Source organism: Cavia porcellus, unplaced genomic scaffold (genome assembly GCF_034190915.1).
Source record: "Cavia porcellus strain 051 isolate PalLab524CR breed Dunkin Hartley unplaced genomic scaffold, mCavPor4.1 scaffold_1, whole genome shotgun sequence".
Lineage (NCBI taxonomy): Eukaryota > Metazoa > Chordata > Mammalia > Rodentia > Caviidae > Cavia > Cavia porcellus.
Window position 1 is genome coordinate 119,209,722 of NW_026947484.1, and position 21,621 is coordinate 119,231,342.

Here is a 21,621-nt window from a genome sequence, read left to right on the forward strand (position 1 = left end):
TTTGATATAGATTTAAAGTTCTAATTTTATTTTTCTACTAATACATGCTCATTATAGGAAACCTGAAATATATACCAGCACCAAAAAACTATTAATATAGTAGTGCATTTTATTACTTGAAGTATAAAAATATACATATAGCCACTACTAAATACAGTGATGTTTTATCACTTTTCTTATAATACAGGTTGTGAATTTTTACCCAGATTATTAACTATCTACTACAGTTTGTCTCTGGATGGCCCCCAAAGCCTCAAGTACTCACAGAGGCAGTTGAATCTAATGTTTGTGACTGGTTCATGGTTGGGCTGGAATTAGCAATGTGACTACTATGCCCATCCAAAGGCGGCGGGTGGCAGCACACAATATAAGGGAGGGAAAGAGGCATGTTTTCCTTTTGCCCTTTTGTTTTGTCTCTTATAGCTGCCATGATGGCTGCCCCTGAGCCACGTCACATGGCCTTAGAACTAGATGACTGTGGACTGAATCCTCTAAAACCTGTAAGCTAAATACACTTCTCCTTCCTTTATTTTGGCTGTCAGGTATTTTGTCTCAGCAATGAGGGAAAAGTAACCAAGACACTATGTAAAAAAATAAAAATAAATAAAAAAATAAAAAAATACCGTTAAATGATTTGCTTTAATTTTTTAAATTGTGATCCAACTGTTGAAATTCTGTAGATTTTCCTCTACTTTTTTCTCAACTGAGTAATAATGCCTAGCATAATCCTCTTTCTATTTAAGTAATTTTTACCTACATTCTTAATTCTTTCTTTAGGGTATACTACTAGAAGATGAATTAGTGAATATTGATAATTCAAAGGCTTTGTTATAGGCTGAACTGTATCTCTCCAAAATTCATAAGTTAAAATCCCTCCCTTCAGTATCTAAAAATATGAATATATTTAGAGCAAGTCTTTAAAGAGGTAATTAAATTAAGGTCCTAATCTCATATAATTGGCAACCTTATAAGAAGAGGATATTGGGACCAGGTACCCACAAAGGGAAGAGCATGTAAAAACACAGGGAGAAGCTGCCATCTAAAAGCTGCAGAAGAAATCACCTCTGCCAACATCTTAATTTCAGTCTCTCAGCCTCCAGAACTGTGAAAAACAAATTTTCATTGTTTAAACCATCTAGTCAGTAATGTTTTGCTATAGCAGTCCTAAAAGATTGACACAATACCAGTGAATATTCTCAAAGATATTAGCAAATGCATTTTCTAAAAATATGTATATATTTGATGGAGATAAACTGTCTCAAAAAAAGAAAAAAAAAAGGGGGGGTTGGGGCTGGGGATTTAGCTCAGCAGCATTAGCACCTGCCTTGCAAGCAGGCGGTCGTGAGCTCAATCCCTGATACCGATAAAAAAAAAAAAAAAAAAAAAAAAAAAAAAAAAAAAAACTTTAAAAAATAAAACTGTCTCATTGCATTTTTGTCAATTATATTTTTAAAAGATAAAAAAATTTATTTATAGGATCACACTATGGAATGAAAATAATTTCCATACAATAATAATAGTATCAAAAACCATCATAACAGAGAAACCCTCTTTTTCTAAATATAAACCTAACCATAAATAAGCTTGACCACCTGCAAAGGAGGCTTCAGGGAAGTCATTTCATCTCTGTGAATCATAGGTCTCACACCTTTTTAAAATGAGAGATTTAGACTTGACAATCTTTGAGAGATAAGACTGAAAGTTACATGGTTCTATTCTCAATGTCCTTCAATTGTTCCTATTCTTTATACAGATTAAGCCTGTCACTGGATTTAATTTTGACCATACTGTTGTCATTCCAAAGATGTATGGTAGATAAAATGGTAGCAAAGGTTATAGAAATGAAGCAAGGAAACCTAATTTCAAAATCCAAGTTATGTTTAAGCAGCTGTGAGATCTCATGCCACATTGTTTCTCTGTGTCTGTATTGCTTTATGGCATTCAGAACACTTTGCTGGATGACTGGTGATACATTTTTTTTTTTTAATTTAAGTAAATACCCACATATATGTGAACATGTATCTTTTCTAACTTTTGTAATATAAAAAGGAAGAAAAAAGTCCAAATCATACATATAGTAAGATAGGATATACAAAAACCAAAAGAACTAATATCAAATATATTCATGCCATTAATGATCTAATTATTTTTAGAAAAATCAGATTGGGAAAAATCTGGTAAAAAAGAAAATTCTCTTCAAATTTAAAGATTTATACATCCCCTTGGATTGCATTGAAATATTGGCTTCAAGGTTGTACTCAGGTCATATATCCCCTCAAAAGGCATATGTGCTCTAAGGAAGGGTTTTGTAGATGATTAGATCATGGTGAGGGGTTAACCTTTTAGTGAGTTAATCTATAATACGTTCATAGCTGCTAAGATGTGGGGCCTCAATAAAGGAAATAGAACACTGCAGGCATAATCTGAGAATTTATATCTTGTCCTAGTCCCTTCTCCCTCAGTTTCTTGGCAGCTATGAATTAAGCAATCTTCTGCCACTTTCTTCTACCATGATTTTTTTTTTCCCCTTTTCACAGGTTAAAGCATCAGATCCCACTAACCATGAAATGAAACTTTTGAAACTGTGAGCAAAAACTGTATTTTCTTCTTAAAGTTAACCTATGTCAGGCATTTCATCATAGTGATGAAAAACTAACATACCCATTTATAGTCTTCCAATCTCAGCTCTGTGATCACTTTATAGGTCCAGGTTAGTAAACATCTAGCAATAAAATCTCAGAGAAACTCTGTTTTGCTCCTACAATTCACCTAGGAATACTAGAAGAAAACATCTAACATTCAAATGTTGCTCAAGAGCACATTTTCAGACAGTTCATAGAGAACAGTACATCCACAGTCTTCTTCAGTTAAATCTATCTATAACATGGGAGCACTGTCATGTTTGTTACTATAAGAAAATGATTTAAGGAACATTTTAAAGATCTTAGGAAAAAATAGTATTAAATTAAACTTAGAATTTTTAAAAGATCTTAGGAAAAAATAGTATTAAATTAAATTTAGAATTTTTAAGTATTTCATAGATTTAAAGCATTAAAATTAAACATATTTTTGAGATTATTCAATACAAAATATTTCAAATATAAAAAATGTTATAGTAGTAATTTACTCACACTTAGCAGTATTTCTAGGAAGATGGAAAATTTTGTTTTATAATATCTGGAATAACATAATTTTTCACCAAGAAATTGTGTATCAGTTATACTTACAAAGCAGTTCTTATCAGAGTTTCTTTTCCAATGCTTCTTGTCTAATTTCTTGGCCAAAGTGGAACGCAGAGTTGCATGAGTTTGTGTTCGAGGATTCAAAGCCAGGATGTTCTAAAGACAATATAAACAATGCAAAAGTATATGTAAATATGTCAGCATTAAAAATTCAAAAAGCAATGATGGTGAACCATTTATAGCTTTCAGTGACAATCGGCAGCTGCCACACTCATGGCATAGGTGTTCAACCAATGCTCTGAAGCAAAGAATTCATAGGAAAGAAAACTTGGAGAGGGCATTATATTTGATCTAAAAAATTAGCAAATGATCTAAAATTAGCTAGGTGGTGTTTAATAAAACTAAGTGACAAATTCTGTGCTTGGTTAAAAATGAAGGAAAAGTGGGGAAAAACAAAGATCTTCCTGGGAAATTCCTACAACCACCACAACAAAAACCATATGGAATACATAAGACATATCTATTTTCCTTTAGGACAAAACCAAATAAATAAGAAAAAACAATAATGGTATGACTTGCCCAAAAGCTCAAAATGTCCAAAATAAGACAAGGTTCTCAAAACAAGGTTACTTTGCTTTATTTTAACATATTTATCCTGGATAAAATAAGAAACAATTACCACTATATTTTCTACTAATTTATCAAAAGTAGTCTGGGCAAAAAATAAACATTCAGGAAAAATAAATCAATATTATCAACAGGAACAATTATTCTTTCACCAGAAAGAAGAAACCACAGTATCAAATGCTTCAGTTAAAGCTAATTGACATTTTTTTCCAACATCATTCAACATTTTTTATATGTTCAAAAGCAATAAAACACCTAAAGAAAAATCTGGAAAAAGATTCAAAGGACACAGAGAGATTTTCAGTAGTTGAAAGTTTTCACAAAGAAAAGAAATTTTACTTCTTTGCATTTAGTAGAGAATGAAGAAAAATCTAGAGAAAAGACTCCAAAGAAACAAAGATTTTCAAAAGTTGGGAGTTTTCACACACACACACACACACACAAAAAAAGATATTCTACTTCTTTTAAGTTCATGGAGAGTATATAATAAACACTGTGGAAATTAAAGGAAAAAAATTTAGATTAAGATGTAAATAAAGACATGTCAGCCAAAATTGTACTAGAAATCCTTGTAGCCAATGTTATTTAGTCATGTAAACCAAAATGCATCTCAAAAATCCTCCTCTTCCCCTGACTAATTTAGAACTATCTTTTTGTCCAAGATCATTCAAGTTTTCAGCCAAAACTAACCTAAATAGTAACTGCTACTCTATGAGATTTTCCTCCTAACTGTGAGAGCTCTAACTGGAAGAATTAGAGAACTCTATTTTTAAACTTTGAGTCTCTGAATAGTAATACTAAGTAGGTACTATATGATCAAGTCAGGGAAATAAATGATTCAAAATTGTGAATTTGTTTTTAATATCTACTAGGCATAAAACTTGAATAAACCCACTTATTTATTTTTGACTTTTGGTTTCTCAAATGGGGCAGACGAACCAGATGAACACCCTATAAACAAAGTGGAATAAAAATGTAATCCAGAGGCTGTGTATGACACTATTTCTATATGCTTTCTTTACACAGAGACTGGGAAGGATTAGATAGGGATCCTGAGAATGAAATTTCTATTAGATTTTTGGCCAACCCTAAGACTGTCTTCAAAATTTAGATTTTTATACTTTAAAAATTTATATATCATGATTATCTTTTCCCCAAATGAAGATGAACCTGACTGGATCCCCAAGGCTATGTAAATTAGACAAATAATGAATAAATAAAAGAAATTACTGTACTATCAGGCATTTACTAAAAATGTTGTTTTTCCCTTCCACTATCACAATTCTAAACTTATCCAAAGTAATCAATTGCTAAATGATCTTAGACAATCTCAAAAGAATATTCATTACATGAAAATATGAAGGATTTAAAAATCACAAAGTATAGTAAGTGACCCTCTAAAATGAATTTTATAGTATTCTTATGTTAAGATTAAAATCACCAAAGAGGTACTTCAGTCTGAATTTGATTTACAATACCCTCCAATTCTACTTTTTATAATTTAAAAGTGTTTTTCACATGCATTATATAATTTAAACACAGCTACTATTATTTACATATTTTGGATAAGCAAATAGGTTGAAGGTGGATAAGTATCCTAAAATCTCACAGTTAATATGCAGAAGAGATTGAACTAGAGTTCAGTTTTTCCGAGTATGGAATTAAGATTCAAATTCATCCAAAGATAAAATCTTTTTTAAATATGAGTTTCTGAGGCATAAGAAAGAAAAATGTTTTTAACCATATCTATAAATAATATTAAATGTCTGAAAAACTCAGTAAAAAGTTAATGTCAGACCCTGTCTCAACTAAGCCTTTAAAACATAAACACAAGATCACTTTCAAGGTGGCTTGACAACATCTGCAGAAAGAAACATGCAGCTCCTAACAAAACAAAAATAACTGATAAAAATCAGTTAGCATAACAACAAAGAAATAAGGTCTCTGGAAATTGTCTTAAAGGCAACTAGCACAAGTAGGCACATTAATTGAAAAAAAATCTACTAAAATTTTGAAAACACTGAGACTCTACAACATTTTATATATTCTATCAGCCTTCTCCCAATTCAGTGTCAAGTCATTGCTCCACAGGGTAAGTGTAACAAAGAACACTGCTCCCTCTGGCTCCAACCTATATTTGAAGTCTATGATGTGTCCCTGGGAAGGGCAGGCTACCACTATTTCTCCTGCCTGTTCTCCACCACTATGCAGAGACTCAACTCCAGGAAAGTACAGGTGAGAAGTCAAGCACTCCCTTGTTCCAATCATCCCTTATTCACAGCGAGGAAATTTTACCCCAAGAATAGTATGCCAATAACCCTTCTTCTCAGCTCGTCCATTGTGGTGGTGGTGGGCCAGTCTATAACTGTGTTTCAGGTCTTTTTTCCAGAAGAAAAGGCAGACATATAAAGAGACAGCTCTCCCCAAAGGAACTGACTTCATTTTAACTCAGATGAGTGGGAAGTTCAAGTCTAGAGTCCTCTTAAAAACAATTAAAATTTTGGTGGTAAACAATTAATAGGAGGCTAGAAGCTTCACAAGACCAATAAACTAAAACATTAAGGCAAATATTTCACCTGGGAGAACCAGAAAAAAGCTAAGATAAGCTCTCCTGGCATCACAAAACCATAAGGACTCATCTTAAAAACTATCCCTGCAAGATACAAATTAAATTGAATTACACTGTAAGACAATTTACAGTCCAGGGTACTGTGAAAAATATTAGAGCAATCCAGGAGAATTCAGAGGAACTGAAAACCTGGGTGTGATACAACATAGGAAGACAATTTAATGAGCAATCTGGAGATAGGACAAAGAGAACTCTGCTAAAACCATTATCACAGAAGGTCTATGCACATATACAAGGCTGCACTTTCTAATATCATGCAATAAGAAATACAGAATTCAATAAAACAATCTATCTAGTCACTAAAGAATATAAAAACAAATCTCCCATTCTACAATTGATATGGTAAATTATGTTACATCTTAAAGTTTTCAATAAATATCACAAGCCATGTGCTATTCCTTCCATACAGTTTGTGTGTCCCCCAAGTTTTCATATGTTAGTAGTTAGGCCCAAGCATGGTAATGTTATGAGGCGAAGGTACCTTTAAGAAGAAAAGCCTAGTAAAACTTCCAACCTAGCTCCTCTCGACTTTAGGGTTTCCTATCTCCCTGGCACGTGTTCTCACCTGATGACTTCTGTTGTGATGTGATATAGACAAACTGAGTCCTTTGGAGATGACTTAATGTGGCATGAATTCATAAACTCCCAAACTGTGAGCTAAATAAACTTTTTTTCCTTATAAAATAACACCCTCAATTATTTCATTATATGTAGTTAAGGAAAACATACTAGCATTGTACAAAGAAAAATAACTGATACATGCGGATACAAAAAAGTAGGCAAGAGAAACTAACTTTGAGAGAATCCCGATATCAAACTTAGCCATATAATAGCCATTTTATGGAAGGTGTGATTACAATGTCTCATTAAATATAGCACATACATACATGGTTAGAAATTACAGAAAGAACAAGATAAAATTGATAAATATATATGAAGTAAAAAAATTATCAGGATATAATAGATTTAAACTGTAAGAAAAACAATCAGCAAATTTTAAAAGAAAAAATACTCTGAATAATAAGAAAAAAGATTTTTAAAAGTTATCAGAGCCTCAAAAATAATTATAAATCATTGTGAATATACTATATAGTACTGTGACTAACAGAAGAAAATGAGATAAAATGAAGAAATTAAGCCATCGTGGCTGAAAATGTGTCTACATTTTTTGATGCAGAATAAGCCATTACACTGCATTCCCAAGCATCTCAGTAAGGTCAAAGTAGGACAAATGCAAAGAAATAATGCACAAAACATTTGTAAAAACCTAAAGGTCAGTAAAGAGAGAATTTTGAAAATATCAAATAAAATGACTAATCACGTTCAAAGAAACTCTAATATTTTTAACAGTTGATTTTTCATCAAGAATAATAGAGGTTAGGGAGATGACTGATCAAATTACTGAAAGAAAAACATCACTAACGATGAACCCAACACTCAACAATATTGCCTTTCAAAAACGAAGGCAAAATGTAGACACTCCAGAAACATGAAAGATAGGAGAACACTTTACCTGCAGATAGTCTTCAGAAAGAATATTAATGACTATGAAAGCAATTCAAATTCATGTTAAAAAACTAATGGTCATTAGTTAAGTTTAGGTAAATATGAAATAACAATCAAGCTGAGTAAAAAACAATCTCTATGCTCTGACAATAAGAGACACACTTAGACCTAATGACACAAACAAAATAAAAGGATTGAAAAATATATATTACATAAATAGTAACCTTAGGAGAGCTAAAGTATTCAGACTAATAACAGAGCAGAATTTACAGGAAACAAAAGAACTTTAGCAGACATAAAAAGGATCATTTCATAATGACAAAAGCTCATCCATCAGGATGTCCGGCCTACCCTAAACAAATAATGTACCTAACAACAGGACAAAATACATGAAGAAATAACTGACAAAACTAAAGAGAAAACAGACATGTATGCAATAATAGCTGCAGACTTCAATACTTTAAACAACAGTCAGAAAACAGAACAGAAGAATAAAAAGGAAACAGGGATTTGAACAGGATAAAGCATAAAGATGTAATAGATATCTACAGAACACTCCACACCAAAAAATTAGAATATGCTTTTTCCTCAAGTATGCATAAAACAGTTTCTAGGACAGAAAAAAACAAGCCATGAGGGACTGGAAATCATGCACAACAGTTCTCCAACCATAAGTAATGTAATTTTCAAATTCTGAATTTCAAAATGCATGAGATGGGTGAACACTGCAGTCCGGATAATTAAATGACGACAGAAAATGGTACATATTGTATGATTCCATTTAGAGAAAATGTCCACAATAGGCAAGTGTATAGAGACAAAGTACATTAGTGGTTACTTAGGGCAGAGAAGCTGATGGAAAATAAAGAGTAGCTGCTAAAGGACATGTGGTGTCTTTTCAGAATGATGAAACTTGTAGTGGTATTGGTGACACAAGTGTATGAACACATCTAAACAGCCTTTAAATTCTGTACTTTATATGAATGAGTTGTTTGATGTACCATAATTATACCTCCATGAAGCTATTACCAAAAAAAGATCACCAAATGCAATATTCAGTAGATTTAGCTGTCTATTGTACTAATTTTAATAAATGTCACTAGGTCTTACTTTTTACTCAATGTAAATATGACAGGACTATATGCAGGAATGCCTACATATAACAATCTGTACTTGATCAGTTTAGAGTCTGTGGCTTCTGAAAAAAAATGTAGTATTGTAAAGATATAAATTTAAATAGTTATTTTCACAAGAATATAATGCCAAAGCAAGTCAAAACGAAAGTCAACACTAGAAAATTCAAATGATCTCATTTTATAAGGAAAATCAAAGACATTTTCTTATTATAAAAAAATTTTGCTGCTTCTCTCTTCAAGCTTGAACTATTACTAATCTCATACAAAATTCAAATTAATAAATATAATGGTAACTTATTAAAAGGTATATTATCCAATATTTACAGCAAACAAATTTGTTAACATATAAGAAATATGGTACAATTTGTTTTACTGTTTACTACCACAATCCATATTGTGATAAATGATTATATTTATCTGTGTTGGCATAGTAATGTAACTTTTAAGAATAAACATTCTGAATGTAATTTATTTGCTGCTTATCATAGTAACTTTTCTTTCATATAGCATAAGTAGGAAGTATAACATGAAATATTGAGTTAACCTTTTGCAAAAAGCAGTGAGTGAAATTCAGTGGATCTTGGATAAAAATAAATTGGATTGTGGAGAATAGTTACAAGGATTTGACTTAACATCCCAAATGAAAAGTGATACAAAATAAAAACACAGGACATGAGTGGTTGAAAACAATTTTCCAAAACAAGACTTTCTAAAACTGAAAGTCAATATCATCAATAACTGAACAGCTGGCAGGATAATATAAGTTTTTGAAATTACACTCCTCCTAAGAAATTACCAAAGCCAAATCCGAACAGGGTCATAATGTTCCCTCTCTGGATAAATTGAGCATAGTAAGAGGGTATTAACCCTTTCAGATACAGGGTTACTACTTAAAGAGGAAGATTTTTCTCTCCTTGAAGAATTTGGCATTTGGGAATCCCAATCATTTCAGTAATAATACAAATAAATATACTGGTGATTGAAGAAGAATTTTAAAAAGTTGAGAAAGATTTAACTTCACTAATTTTATTTAGTTTAAGAAATGATAGAACATGATTAAGAGCCAACTATTTATGTAATCAAGTGAGTTATGTGTTGCCACTGCTTTGTTAACACTTTGGGAAGCAGCGGAGTGTTGAAACATATACATTAGACTTCTGCTTCTGGAGACAGATTTTCTGTATCACCAGAAAGAGCATAAAACTGGGCCCATGTAGACTACAATCATAGGTCTTCACTTCACTTATGACTTCTAAATCTTACCTCTAATATATTAAAGCTTTGGCATTATTTGAGGACTTAAAATGCAATTCCAGGAAGATATTTCACCAACACGTCCTCTTTCCAAAAATGTATGTATGTTTCATATCACTACGTTACATAAATTTAATGCATCCCTGAGCTTTCTTCAATTTTTGCAGTTTAAATTATGAATATTTCTGATGCAATGCTGCATATTAATATAATTCAAAGTTATTAAAATATGATAGTTCAGGCTAGAAAGCTTAAATTGATTAATTAAATTCTTCCTTACTCATGTGGTATTTAAAATTTATCTTCGATGGCATGTTTTGGGTTTTCTATAATTATCTCCTACTTTCTGTGGTATGAGATTTTAAATGACAAAAAACATATTTTTCTCTTTCTTTTCATAATTAGAAGTATATTGACTTTCATACAATATCAATAATATTGTACTGTCCTCAATTTTTTCAATATTAAACTTTCTCAATTTTTTCACAATAAATATTTTCAACCAACAAGAAAACAAAAATACCTACCCATTAATGCTTTTGAACAGTATTTGTTGTTTTCTCTATATACCAATCCAGCAGACGCCGTTCAATGTTGAACTAAAATTTCAGTTCTTACTTAACATTCTCTTCATCATAAGCATCAATTCCAGCCAATTTTCCCTCTCTTTCTTACACATAAGCATCAATTCCAGCCAATTTTCCCTCTCTTTCTTATATCTACTGTATCCCTTAGCATAGGGTGAGTTTAAATAATGTATCAGAAATTTGCAAGGTACTCTTGAATCTCTCATAAACTCAGAACTGATATAGCCAGTGTCCTGCTTAGCTGAGAACAGAAGAGAGAAGGCAGTTTTATTGGACATTCCAGTTTCCTACTGGGACATATAAATAACTTCATAGTCTGAAAACTTTACAAAATCTAACAATTAGTCCTGGTCAAGAAGTCACACTTCTATAGTCATTGTTTTAAATATAATTCCAATTTATCTACAGACACAAGCTTTTTTTCTTCCTTAGGTTGAACAACTTTTCCAATAATGGTAAAAAATTGAAATACTCTTCCTTTTAAAATAATTTTCTGTTATGCAAAATGAATGAATCATTTCAATTAATAAATGACTGGTGAAGGAAGGAAATTCCTAAATGTTCTAAATTTTAACCTCATTTTATTATGTACAACAATATGGTATAAGGTTAAATCTGGGTTTATATCTTATCTCTTTTATTTTTGCTAGTTATTTAAACTTGCATTTTTTAAGTGACTGCCTGGCAATGTCCTGAGTTTGATTCCCAATGCCAATAAAATAAAATAAATAAAATAAATGTGCAGTTTTACATCACAGCAAAATGATCATTAGTAAGAGCACATATCCCACACTATGTGTCTGAAGACTAAATTTGATGACTAAATAAAGTAATGCATAAAATTGTCTAGAATTGTACAGACAGTAAATCTATCCTATAAATGATCTATTTGTATGGGAAAGAACTAGCATGTAATTATCATTCAATATACACATATATGCATGTTCCTATAATGTCATCTGAATATACAAATAACAATTCATTTTTAAACCATAATATATAGAAACCAATGAAGGTAACAAGTAAAAAGGTGAATGAAATGCTTGAAATACTGTAGTATGAAAGATAATATGAAAAATAGAGATGTATCTCAAATGAAGCTAAATCAATAGCCAAGTCATGAGTCTCTGACTTTATCATTACAGTCTTTCTTGGAATTTCAAAATCAAACTACCTGAAAATGCCAATATGCTTTTCACAAATTAGTAACAGTGTAGTAGAATCATGAAATTTGAACACCAATTTTTAACATACATTACATATATATGTCGGTGTAGGTAACAATTTTATAATACATACAAGTGTATATAACACATAGACCTTTAAACTGAAAATGTTTAAGTGAATTTACATTACATTTCCTTCCCAGGAAAGACAGGTTCAAGTTGAAAAATGAATTTATAAAGCATCAAAAAACTCATCAATGAAAAATGAATGAATCTTTTCAGGATTCTAGTCATACAACCAGGGGATTCTGATTAATTTGAATTGAACAAATAGTTAACATAAATAAAATAGTTTACACATCTTAAAACATCACACCTCTCATGTCATTCTACCCCTCAACCAGTTAAGGGCTGCCATGTGAACCTATTGTCTGGTTTTATGGGCCTCTTGCATGATTCTTTGTCATTTATACAATACAATGAAGCAAGCACCTAAGTGCCCTCTCACTTTAAAACAAAGTCTTTTTTTTTTTTTTTCAGAAAATACTGAGAATTCAAGTACTTAATTAACTGGTGTTATTCATGATTATTAATATAGAACGGATCATAGCAAAGACCTAAATTAGGACACTGTGTTAGTCTGTTTGGATTACCATACCAGATTAACATAAATTTGGTGACTTAGACAACACACATTTATTTTTCATAACTTGAGAGGTTAGGAATCCAAGCTGAAGGGTCTAAATAATTTAGTTGCTGATAAGGACCCTATTTCTGACTTGCAGATAACTACCTTACTATGTCTTCACATGGAAGTATGCAGGGAATGCTTCTTCTTATAAGGCCACTAATCACATTATGAGTGCCCCATCCTTGTGATATAACTTAACCCTAACTATTCCCCAAAGGCTTCATGTCCAAATATCACACATTGAGAATTAAGGCTTTAATATATAAATTTTGAGGGGACACAAACAGCCTGTAACATTCATGTAAAGATTTCTACTTACTGTAGAACTAGGTAAATGCTGTTAATACTGAGATTTAAGTTAAAAGATATCTTCGAGTATAGAGATGGTACCTTACTGATTCTACACTTTAACTAGAAGAAACTGCAGATTACATAAAGACAGTATTAAATAGTATTATTTAAATATAAGAAATTTAAAAAATCAAAAACCTTAACACTTGCTATTCGGCATTTCTTTTATTGTTAAATAATTGAATGAAAAGACTTAATAGCATAATAACATTTGTATATATTTTCATTAGTGATTGAAAGTAATATAGCATGTAAATGCTTATAAACTGACATCAAAATATGTAAAAGATGAGAACCCATACTATAGCAATTTCATTTGAAAAATCTCATTTAATTATAAAATTTGAATTTAACATTATAAAATATGCATTATATCTGTAAATAAAAGCTAACATTTTCAAAGGGTGAAACCATGAAAATCCACTCTATTTTCTATTTTAAAATGTTGAATGTATATATGAATCTATAAAGAAAACCAAGACCAAATTCTGAGGGTAGAGAACTGATAAGAACTATCAGAAGAAAGGAAAAAAAAAAAAACAGTTCAGTGGGTAATTAAGAAAACCTATATTCTAGAATTCAAACTTTTTGTCACTTAAAAAATTAGCCACTTTGCATCAAAACTTCACAAGAAATTTTTGGTTCTTATGTAGAATGATCCTTTAAAAAATCCTTTTAAGTAATAAGAAAACTATTACAACTTTCCTTCAATGTATTAACTTCTCTGTATCAGATATAAGCACTTACAGGAATCTTAGAAAACATGACTTAAAGAGAAAGACAGAAGCAATAACTGGACTGAATTTAGATTTAAGAAAAAATAATTCAGGAAGTAGCATGATTTTCAGAGTAAAAATTTTTAATATATCACAGATTGACTAAATATTCTTCAACTATATGATTAATAACTAAAATGAAACATGGTAGCAGGCAATTTATAACGAAAATAAGAATGAAAATGATCAAAACTGTCTTTTCATTTTTGTAATTAATTTACTAAAAGGTTATCAGAAACAATCTATTTTCTTAAGAATAAGAATAAAGCCACAGGCCAGGAAACTGGGATATTGAATTTTTTAAAATAGCTTATAATGTTGGTATAATTATATAAATTTTATCATTTTTACAAAGTATTCAATATTGTTGATTTGCCCTTATATACAGAAGATCATCTGCTTTAGTTTTCTTTGCATCATGGCACTAAGACTCTTTCTATTCACTGTCTTTACAAAGCAACTATATTAAAAGAAGGCCAAAATTCCTGGACCTCTACTACTTGTCCCTCTATTCACCTTCCCTAAAACAGACAGCCCTTTGCAATAATGTTTACCTTCCTGTTTCTGAGCTTTTTGCATATTCCAAAGCCTTCATCTGTATTTAGGTGAATATTTTTGCCTTCATCTATAGTATGTTTCACCGAATCTCACATAAGATATCTCATATTCCATCATGACTTTAATTTTTACATACCAAAAAACAACACATTGATATTTTTTTCAAAAAAAAATTTAACTCCTTGGGCCAGGCATATAGCTAAATGGCACAAGCACCTGCCTAGCAAGAGCAAGGTCGGAGTTCAATCTCTGGTACAAAAAAAAAAAAAAAAAAAAAAGAAAGAAAGAAAGAAAGAAAAACAGCCTCTTGACTTCTGCCAACAGAGAAATATCACTATTTCTCTAGTAAGTTGGATATCATGTTGTGGTAAATCTATAACCACAGTTGTCCTTCGTTTCTTAAACCCACACAATGCCAGTCCATGCCAGTCACCTCTACCTTGACCTTTGGACATTATTCCAACCTAAAGCAGGTCCTTTCTTCAGTGTTCCTGGATCATAAAATGTCAGTACTCCCCTAACTGGACTATTCACTTCAAGCCTAGGCTTTCTACCTTTCTTGTATAACAGATATCCTTCATAAATTTTCATACGTATGTACCTCAGAGGTACACACACATGCCCATACACACACACACACACACACACACACACACACACACACACACACAAAGTTTAAACAGCCAGTATACATAATACTAATTAAAAAGCAACACCATCTTGTAGCTTAATCTGGTACCCTTCTACCACTCCAGCCTAGTTCTATGTAGTCTACCCTGTTTATTAAATCTAGGTAAATTCCTATTTCCATACTTTTGCTTGCATCATTTCCTAAGTATAGGATGCTTTACATGAGCTGCTTTCTTTAAATTCTAAGAAATCAAAATTAAGAACGAGCCTCCTTTGTGTATTATACTGTACCCAGGAACTTCTAGAGTAAGTCTTGTCATTGTCAGTCATTTGACACATACAGGGTATATACTATGGTAATTATGGACATACATGACCTTTGCCATCAAAGTGGTCCATAAAATTCTCAAAAGTAATTTTTATACATGCTTCTATTCTCAAAACCAACCACAATATCTCATTGGAAAGAATATGTCAACATAAAGTTGCTAATGAGAAAAATTTCCTACTAAAACAATCCAAAAAAAAAAGCTACGAACTTCCACTAGGGAAAAAAAAAAATAACTTTTCTGCTGGGCAGAAACAGTTTGTTCAGTTTTCGGCTTAGTGTTCTTTCTGTTTCAGAGAACTAAAGGAATAATACCATTAACTACTTGTAGGCAGTTGCAAAGATTTTTAAGCCATCTAATCATTAATCACTCTGTAAGGGGAGGTCAATGTTTCGCTCAATTTCCTTGAAAGGTTGAATCACGCAACTCACTTGCTGAAGCAGCAATGAAACACTTTCAACTGAACTTTGCAGTGTTACGTAAGGTCAGCAATGTGTTGCAACAGGAAATCAAATGAATTGTTTGTCATTGCTTAGTTTTCAAATGTTTAGTCTTCCGAAGTTTAAAATTTTGTATATTCCACTGCACAGCACAACACCCCAAACACTCTCATGACATGGTTCCCTGCAACAAAGAAGCTTAAGTCCACAGAGGCAAAAGCCACATAAAATAATACAGTGAATTCAAGTTATTTTCTCAGATTCTGAGTTGAGAGGAAAAATTCTGGGAAGTTTAGAAGGAAAATATGTATATTTTCTAAAACTATTTCTAAATTATCATTTAAAATAAAAGTGGGCTCATTTAAAAATTCTTTAGAGAAAGATTGGCTCATGATTTATTGCAATAAAAACCTGAAAAATATCTAATGCCCAGCAGATAAACAAAAATTAAGTTCTATTCACAATGAAAAACATATGATCTCTTTCTCTCTCTACATATATATATAAAATTTGCATATATAATAGATATATATGATCTCTATCAAAAATCATGTTTATGAAGCTATTTACTGTTACAGAGAAACACTTTTGATATTATAAAGAACTTTTAAAAGGAAAAATGAAATCTATGCCTAAATTATGTTCACATAGAAACATATATTAACTATGTTAAATAAAATTCCTAAACATATTGACTATTTAAGTCTCTTTTATTCTCTTAAATGTTAAGAGATGCTATTTCATCTTTTATTTCCAGGTCCTAGGGGGAAAATTATTAATACTAGGTTGAACCTAGGATCATTTCTTTACATTTTATCTTCAGATAGTGCCTGGCTCATAAGTCACTAAATTGCTCAAGCTGAGCTCAAACTTTTGATCCTCCAGCATCAACCTCCCAGATTGCTGGTTGTCTTATTAATGCTTTTTGTTTCAATAACTGAAAAAGTTTCCATTTAAAAAGTAGTATTGTTTAGTGGAAATATGTACTATGAATTCACATTGAGTTATTCCAATTATTTAAATAAAAACAGTTTAGCAATTGTACTGCTAGGGCAAAAATATCAGAAAACAAATTTAAGATTAAAGAAAAATATAAAAATAATACAATCATCACACACATTAATTGACAAGGAAACATGAAAATGTTATTACACACAACAGGAAAAGGGCATGAAGAGTTCACACAAAAAGTACTCATCCTTTTCATTGTAAGAAAGAAAACAGATGAAAACTTTCAGCTACTCATTGAGTCTTTGCTGAAAATCAGTTTCTGTTTCTATCAGTATTGGAAAAGCACTTGTGGTGTCTCAAAAAGTAAACTGCCTGACTCCGTTGGTTGTACTTATGCCATACATTTCACTCCCCCCTATACCCAGGGTCTTTTCCTTCTGTAAGTTTTGTGTAATAGCCTTACTGAGCTATAATTAACTCATCATAAATTCACCTAAATGATACAATTCAGTACATTTTAGCATAGTTAACAGTAGTTTAGCTGTCACCATATTGCATTATAGAACATTTCAACAGCATCACTTCCTTTTTCCCCTAACTCCTTATCATCAGGCAACTACAATTTATTTTCTGACTCCACAGATTGTCTATTCTGGAAGTGTCATATAAAAAGATTCAAAATGTGGGGTATATATGTTTTGGTTTTGGTTCACTTCACTTTGTAGGATGCCTTCAAATCTCCTCTATGCTAACTTCACTTCTATATATTATAAATCCAATACTGTGTTTTTTCAAAAAATTAAAGTAATTTTGTCATGAGATTTAAGTAATGTAAAAATCACATATTTACCCTTAAAGTTACTATTTTTGTAGTTCTATATTTCTTGGTATTATCACATTTTCACCTGGTATCATTTCCTTCTGCTTGAGAGATACAACTTCTTTTCACATGTGTTGGAGTCCAGGCCTACTGTTCACAAATTCTTTTAGTGTTTTGTATCTAACTAAGTCACTCTTCCCTTTTAAATGAGAATTTCAGTCAATATGCAGTTCTGGGTTGGCAGCTTCCCCTGCTTCAATACTATAAACAGACTTCTTCAATGTCTTCTCACTTGTTCTTTTTCAAAAATAAATAAATAAATAAAGTTTTCTGCTGCCTTATCTTTTTTCATTTGGACCTTATGGACTTCTAGTTCCCTACTGACTTGAATATTTCATCTTTAACATAGGTTAAAGATAAAATATTTTGTGTAGTTTGATTATGTTGTGCTTTGGTGTAGCTTTCCTCTCATTTCTTCTTAGAAATCACTGGGTTTTTGGACCAAACATTTATTTCTTCATAGATTTTCACTGTCATCATACCTTTCCACCTCTTTTTTCCTTGAGCTATTCTATCTACATGAAAAGGCTACACAAAGTTGTTCCAGAGCTGTTACTTCTTGCTTGCTTGCTGCATTTCTGCCTTTCCTCCTCTTCCTTCTTCCATCCCTTTCCTTCTCTTCCTTCCTTTCAATCTCTCCTTTTCTTTTTCTTTAAAAATACATTTTTGCCCTGTTATGCTTCATTTGGGTAATTACTATTGCTATATCTTCAACTTCACTTTTTTCTTCTGTAATATCCAATATCTCTCTATCATATGTAGTATATTTTTCACCAGATACTGTAGTTACTTTTTCAGTTGTGAAGTTTGGTCGTCTTCTGTCTTTGATGATTCTGCTTAACTTTTTTTTTTTTTTTCCTCCTTGAGACAGGGCTTCACTGTGCAGTTCAGGTTGGCCTTGAATTCACTTTGCAGCCCAGACTAGCCTCAAACTCTCAGCAACTCTCCTGCCTCAGCCTCTAAATGCTGGGATTATAGGTGTGGGTCATCATTGATATTAACCTTCCTTATAGATCATATTTTCTTATACCTGTTGATGATTATTTTTTATTTGCATAGCAGGCATTGTGAATTTCAAGTTACTGGTCATATGTTTTAGTATTCCTAAAAATATTCCTGAGTTTTCTATAAAGAACAGTTATTTACTTGCAAACAGTTTGATCTTTTCAGGTTTTGGCTTTAAGATTGTGAAACTGGACTTGCCCAGCATTTGGTCTCTAGTCCTGCATTTCCCAATTCTGAGGAAAGAAACTTCTCAGTACTCACTGCCCTATGAATCATATTTTCCAGACAGACAGGTGGGAGCATGCTACATTCTGAGAACAATGTGATTTCCAAGTAGTGTTCTAGTTCTCTCACTTTGCTTTTGACAGTTATGGGTCATTTTTTCACACGTATGTGTGGATCGATACTCTGTGCAGTACTTATGGGTAACCTCTGCAGACCTCCCAGTTTTTCTAAGTCTCTCTCTCTCCTCTGTCATATTCTGTTCTACAAATTCTAGATGCTTCTGTCTTCCTGGATCCTTATTTCTGTCAGCTCAATTGAAGAAGTCCACTAGGTTCTTGTGATTATTCCTTCATAAACCGCAGCTCATAAAGTAAGATGGTAATTAGGCCTGCTCTCATTTATTATCATGTCTCAGAGAGCACTGTCTTTTGCTGCTTGACAGCCAGTGTTGGCAAAATAACTGTTTCATGTGTTTTGTTTTCTTTTTACTCTTTCAAGCAGAAATGCCTACAGGAAAGTGTTAATTTGATAGGCCTAAATTGTTCAAATCTATACATTTCCCTAAAAGGCCTGTTTTCAGTACAGGTATGGAGTCTACTCCTGGCAACCAAACTGTCAGAAAATATTGTCGAAAAAGGGTGATTTTTATTATTCCTAAAGTCTTGTTCCACACTGTACCAAACTGACTTGTTTATGTAAACAAGTGATTAATGATGAGTATCTGATTTTTCTTCAGTAAGATGGAGTTTGATCAAATGAAGCCAGTCATACAGCATTACATGCCTACATTACACAAGGCATGGGTGAGCTACTCATTATGCAATACTTCACCTCTGTGGTCACAGGATATGGAGAAATTAAGTATGCTCTGCATAATTCCAATATTAAAGGACACCTAGAAGCTTGTAGCTGGTGTCCTCTGGAACTTTCCTTTTTAAAAAAAAGTTTAGCTCAATCTATCCTTCTACCATAAACAACTGTAAACATAAGAAAACATTCCAAAGAGTACTAATAGTGAATAGGTAAACCTGGGTCTGGACATGGGTCCACCAACACAAATGTAAATTCATTTCTTTCTTTTCCACCTTGAGTCATCCAGAAGTAAAGCAAAATGTATATTTTAATGATCACTTCTTCCTACATGGCTTGATTTTGTACAGTTCTTGGATTAAAAATACAGAAAAGTTTTTGAAATAGCACTAAGTCATTGCTCCTTTCACTCTTGTATAGGAATCAGTGTGAAGCTGTTAAATATTTACATTTGCTTTTGGAATGCAAGCTTTAAAATGAACAATATGTTAACTTACCACAGATACTTTTCAGTGAAACATCTGTATTAGAATATAGTATCACAGATCTGTGAATGGACATTGTAATCAGCCAGTTTAGCAAATGTCTACGGCAAAGTTAGTAAAAGTTCCACCTCAACAGCCATTCCATGTGTCCATATTATTAAGTTCCTGTATAGCTTTTAGGAAGGCACAGTCTCAGCTAATAACTAAATCCCAGCTTTTCTTACTGCTAAAAGAATCCATTCAGGAAAGTGCAAGCAATGTTTTATTAACAAGTGTAGTTCTTTTAGGGAGGGATACATTTTTTTTTTTTTTCTTCTACCTCTTACTCCCTCCTCTTGGAGCTCCAGCTTCCATTCAGAATGCAGTGAACTTGACAGTATCAGATTTGAAAGATAGAAACCTAAGGACAACAAAATGATACCACATATCCTGTAGAGCATATTTCTGGATTTTTACATGAGGAAGGAATTGGAGCCTATTTAAATCAATGTTTTTCTATGTTATGCCTCTGAAGTTGGCCTTTACAGAGCACCTAATATTCTGATGACCAACGAGTTATGGAAAATACTGAATGTTCAAACAAGGTAAAATATTCAGAACCAGTTTGTATGAGAACTTTAAAATAAAGGTATTTGACATATGTATTTAAAAGACAAATGAGAAATCACATCACTATAAATTAGTATTTTTCTTGAAACGCATCGTGATGTCAGAAATCTTAAACTAAAAATCATTCATTTCAAAAGCTAATCCATAGAAATTTTGTTGTGCCTGCAACAGAAAAAATAATTTATCTTAATCTCCAATGAATGTCTACTCCATTTTTGGTGATTTAAATTTTTTGCAAGATACCACAATGAGGAGAACAAAAATGTACTCAGTGCTCTTTAATAAAGTATTTTCTAGAAATCTTCCACAACCTTCCCTTGTACATACATGTGCTCCACACAACCCAAATTCTCCAATGTTCTTTGTTAAACCCTCCCTATACAGGTTGTGGTAGATAACATCTTCTGTTTTCTCAAAGTACTTCACTTTGTCTATCAATATTCTCTTATGTAATTTCAGAATTTGTTTTCAGTCTAATATGAAATTTAACAGGAAAACAGTTTAACTACTTTTTCATAAAAACCTATAATGTTTGTATTTAAACAATTAGACATATTTTTCTAATATTCTCTCATCCGTGTACTATTGTAATATGTGATATTTAATGAGATTCCACAGTATACCAGGTACTTATCTAAGTGGTTTACAAATTAATCTTCACAACAATCCTAAAATGGCAAAGCACAAAGAAGTTGAGTAACTTGTCCAGGAAGTGACAGGCATGTGTTGTAAATGTGTATTTGTCTTCAGAGTCTACACTGTTAGTGGCTACTCTGCACTGCCTCCATAGCAAC

General features: G+C 32.0%; 1 protein-coding gene across 5 annotated transcripts in view; it reads right to left on the reverse strand.

Annotated features, from left to right (window-relative positions):
• Window positions 1–21,621, reverse strand: part of Dpyd (dihydropyrimidine dehydrogenase) — an 816,845-nt gene that overhangs the window by 777,288 nt on the left and 17,936 nt on the right. For all 5 annotated transcript variants that reach the window (XM_003478953.5, XM_063254705.1, XM_063254712.1 and 2 more), the window contains one exon: window positions 3,228–3,338. In XM_003478953.5, the coding sequence (XP_003479001.2) occupies window positions 3,228–3,338 (111 nt within the window). The remainder of the gene's footprint in view (window positions 1–3,227; window positions 3,339–21,621) is intronic.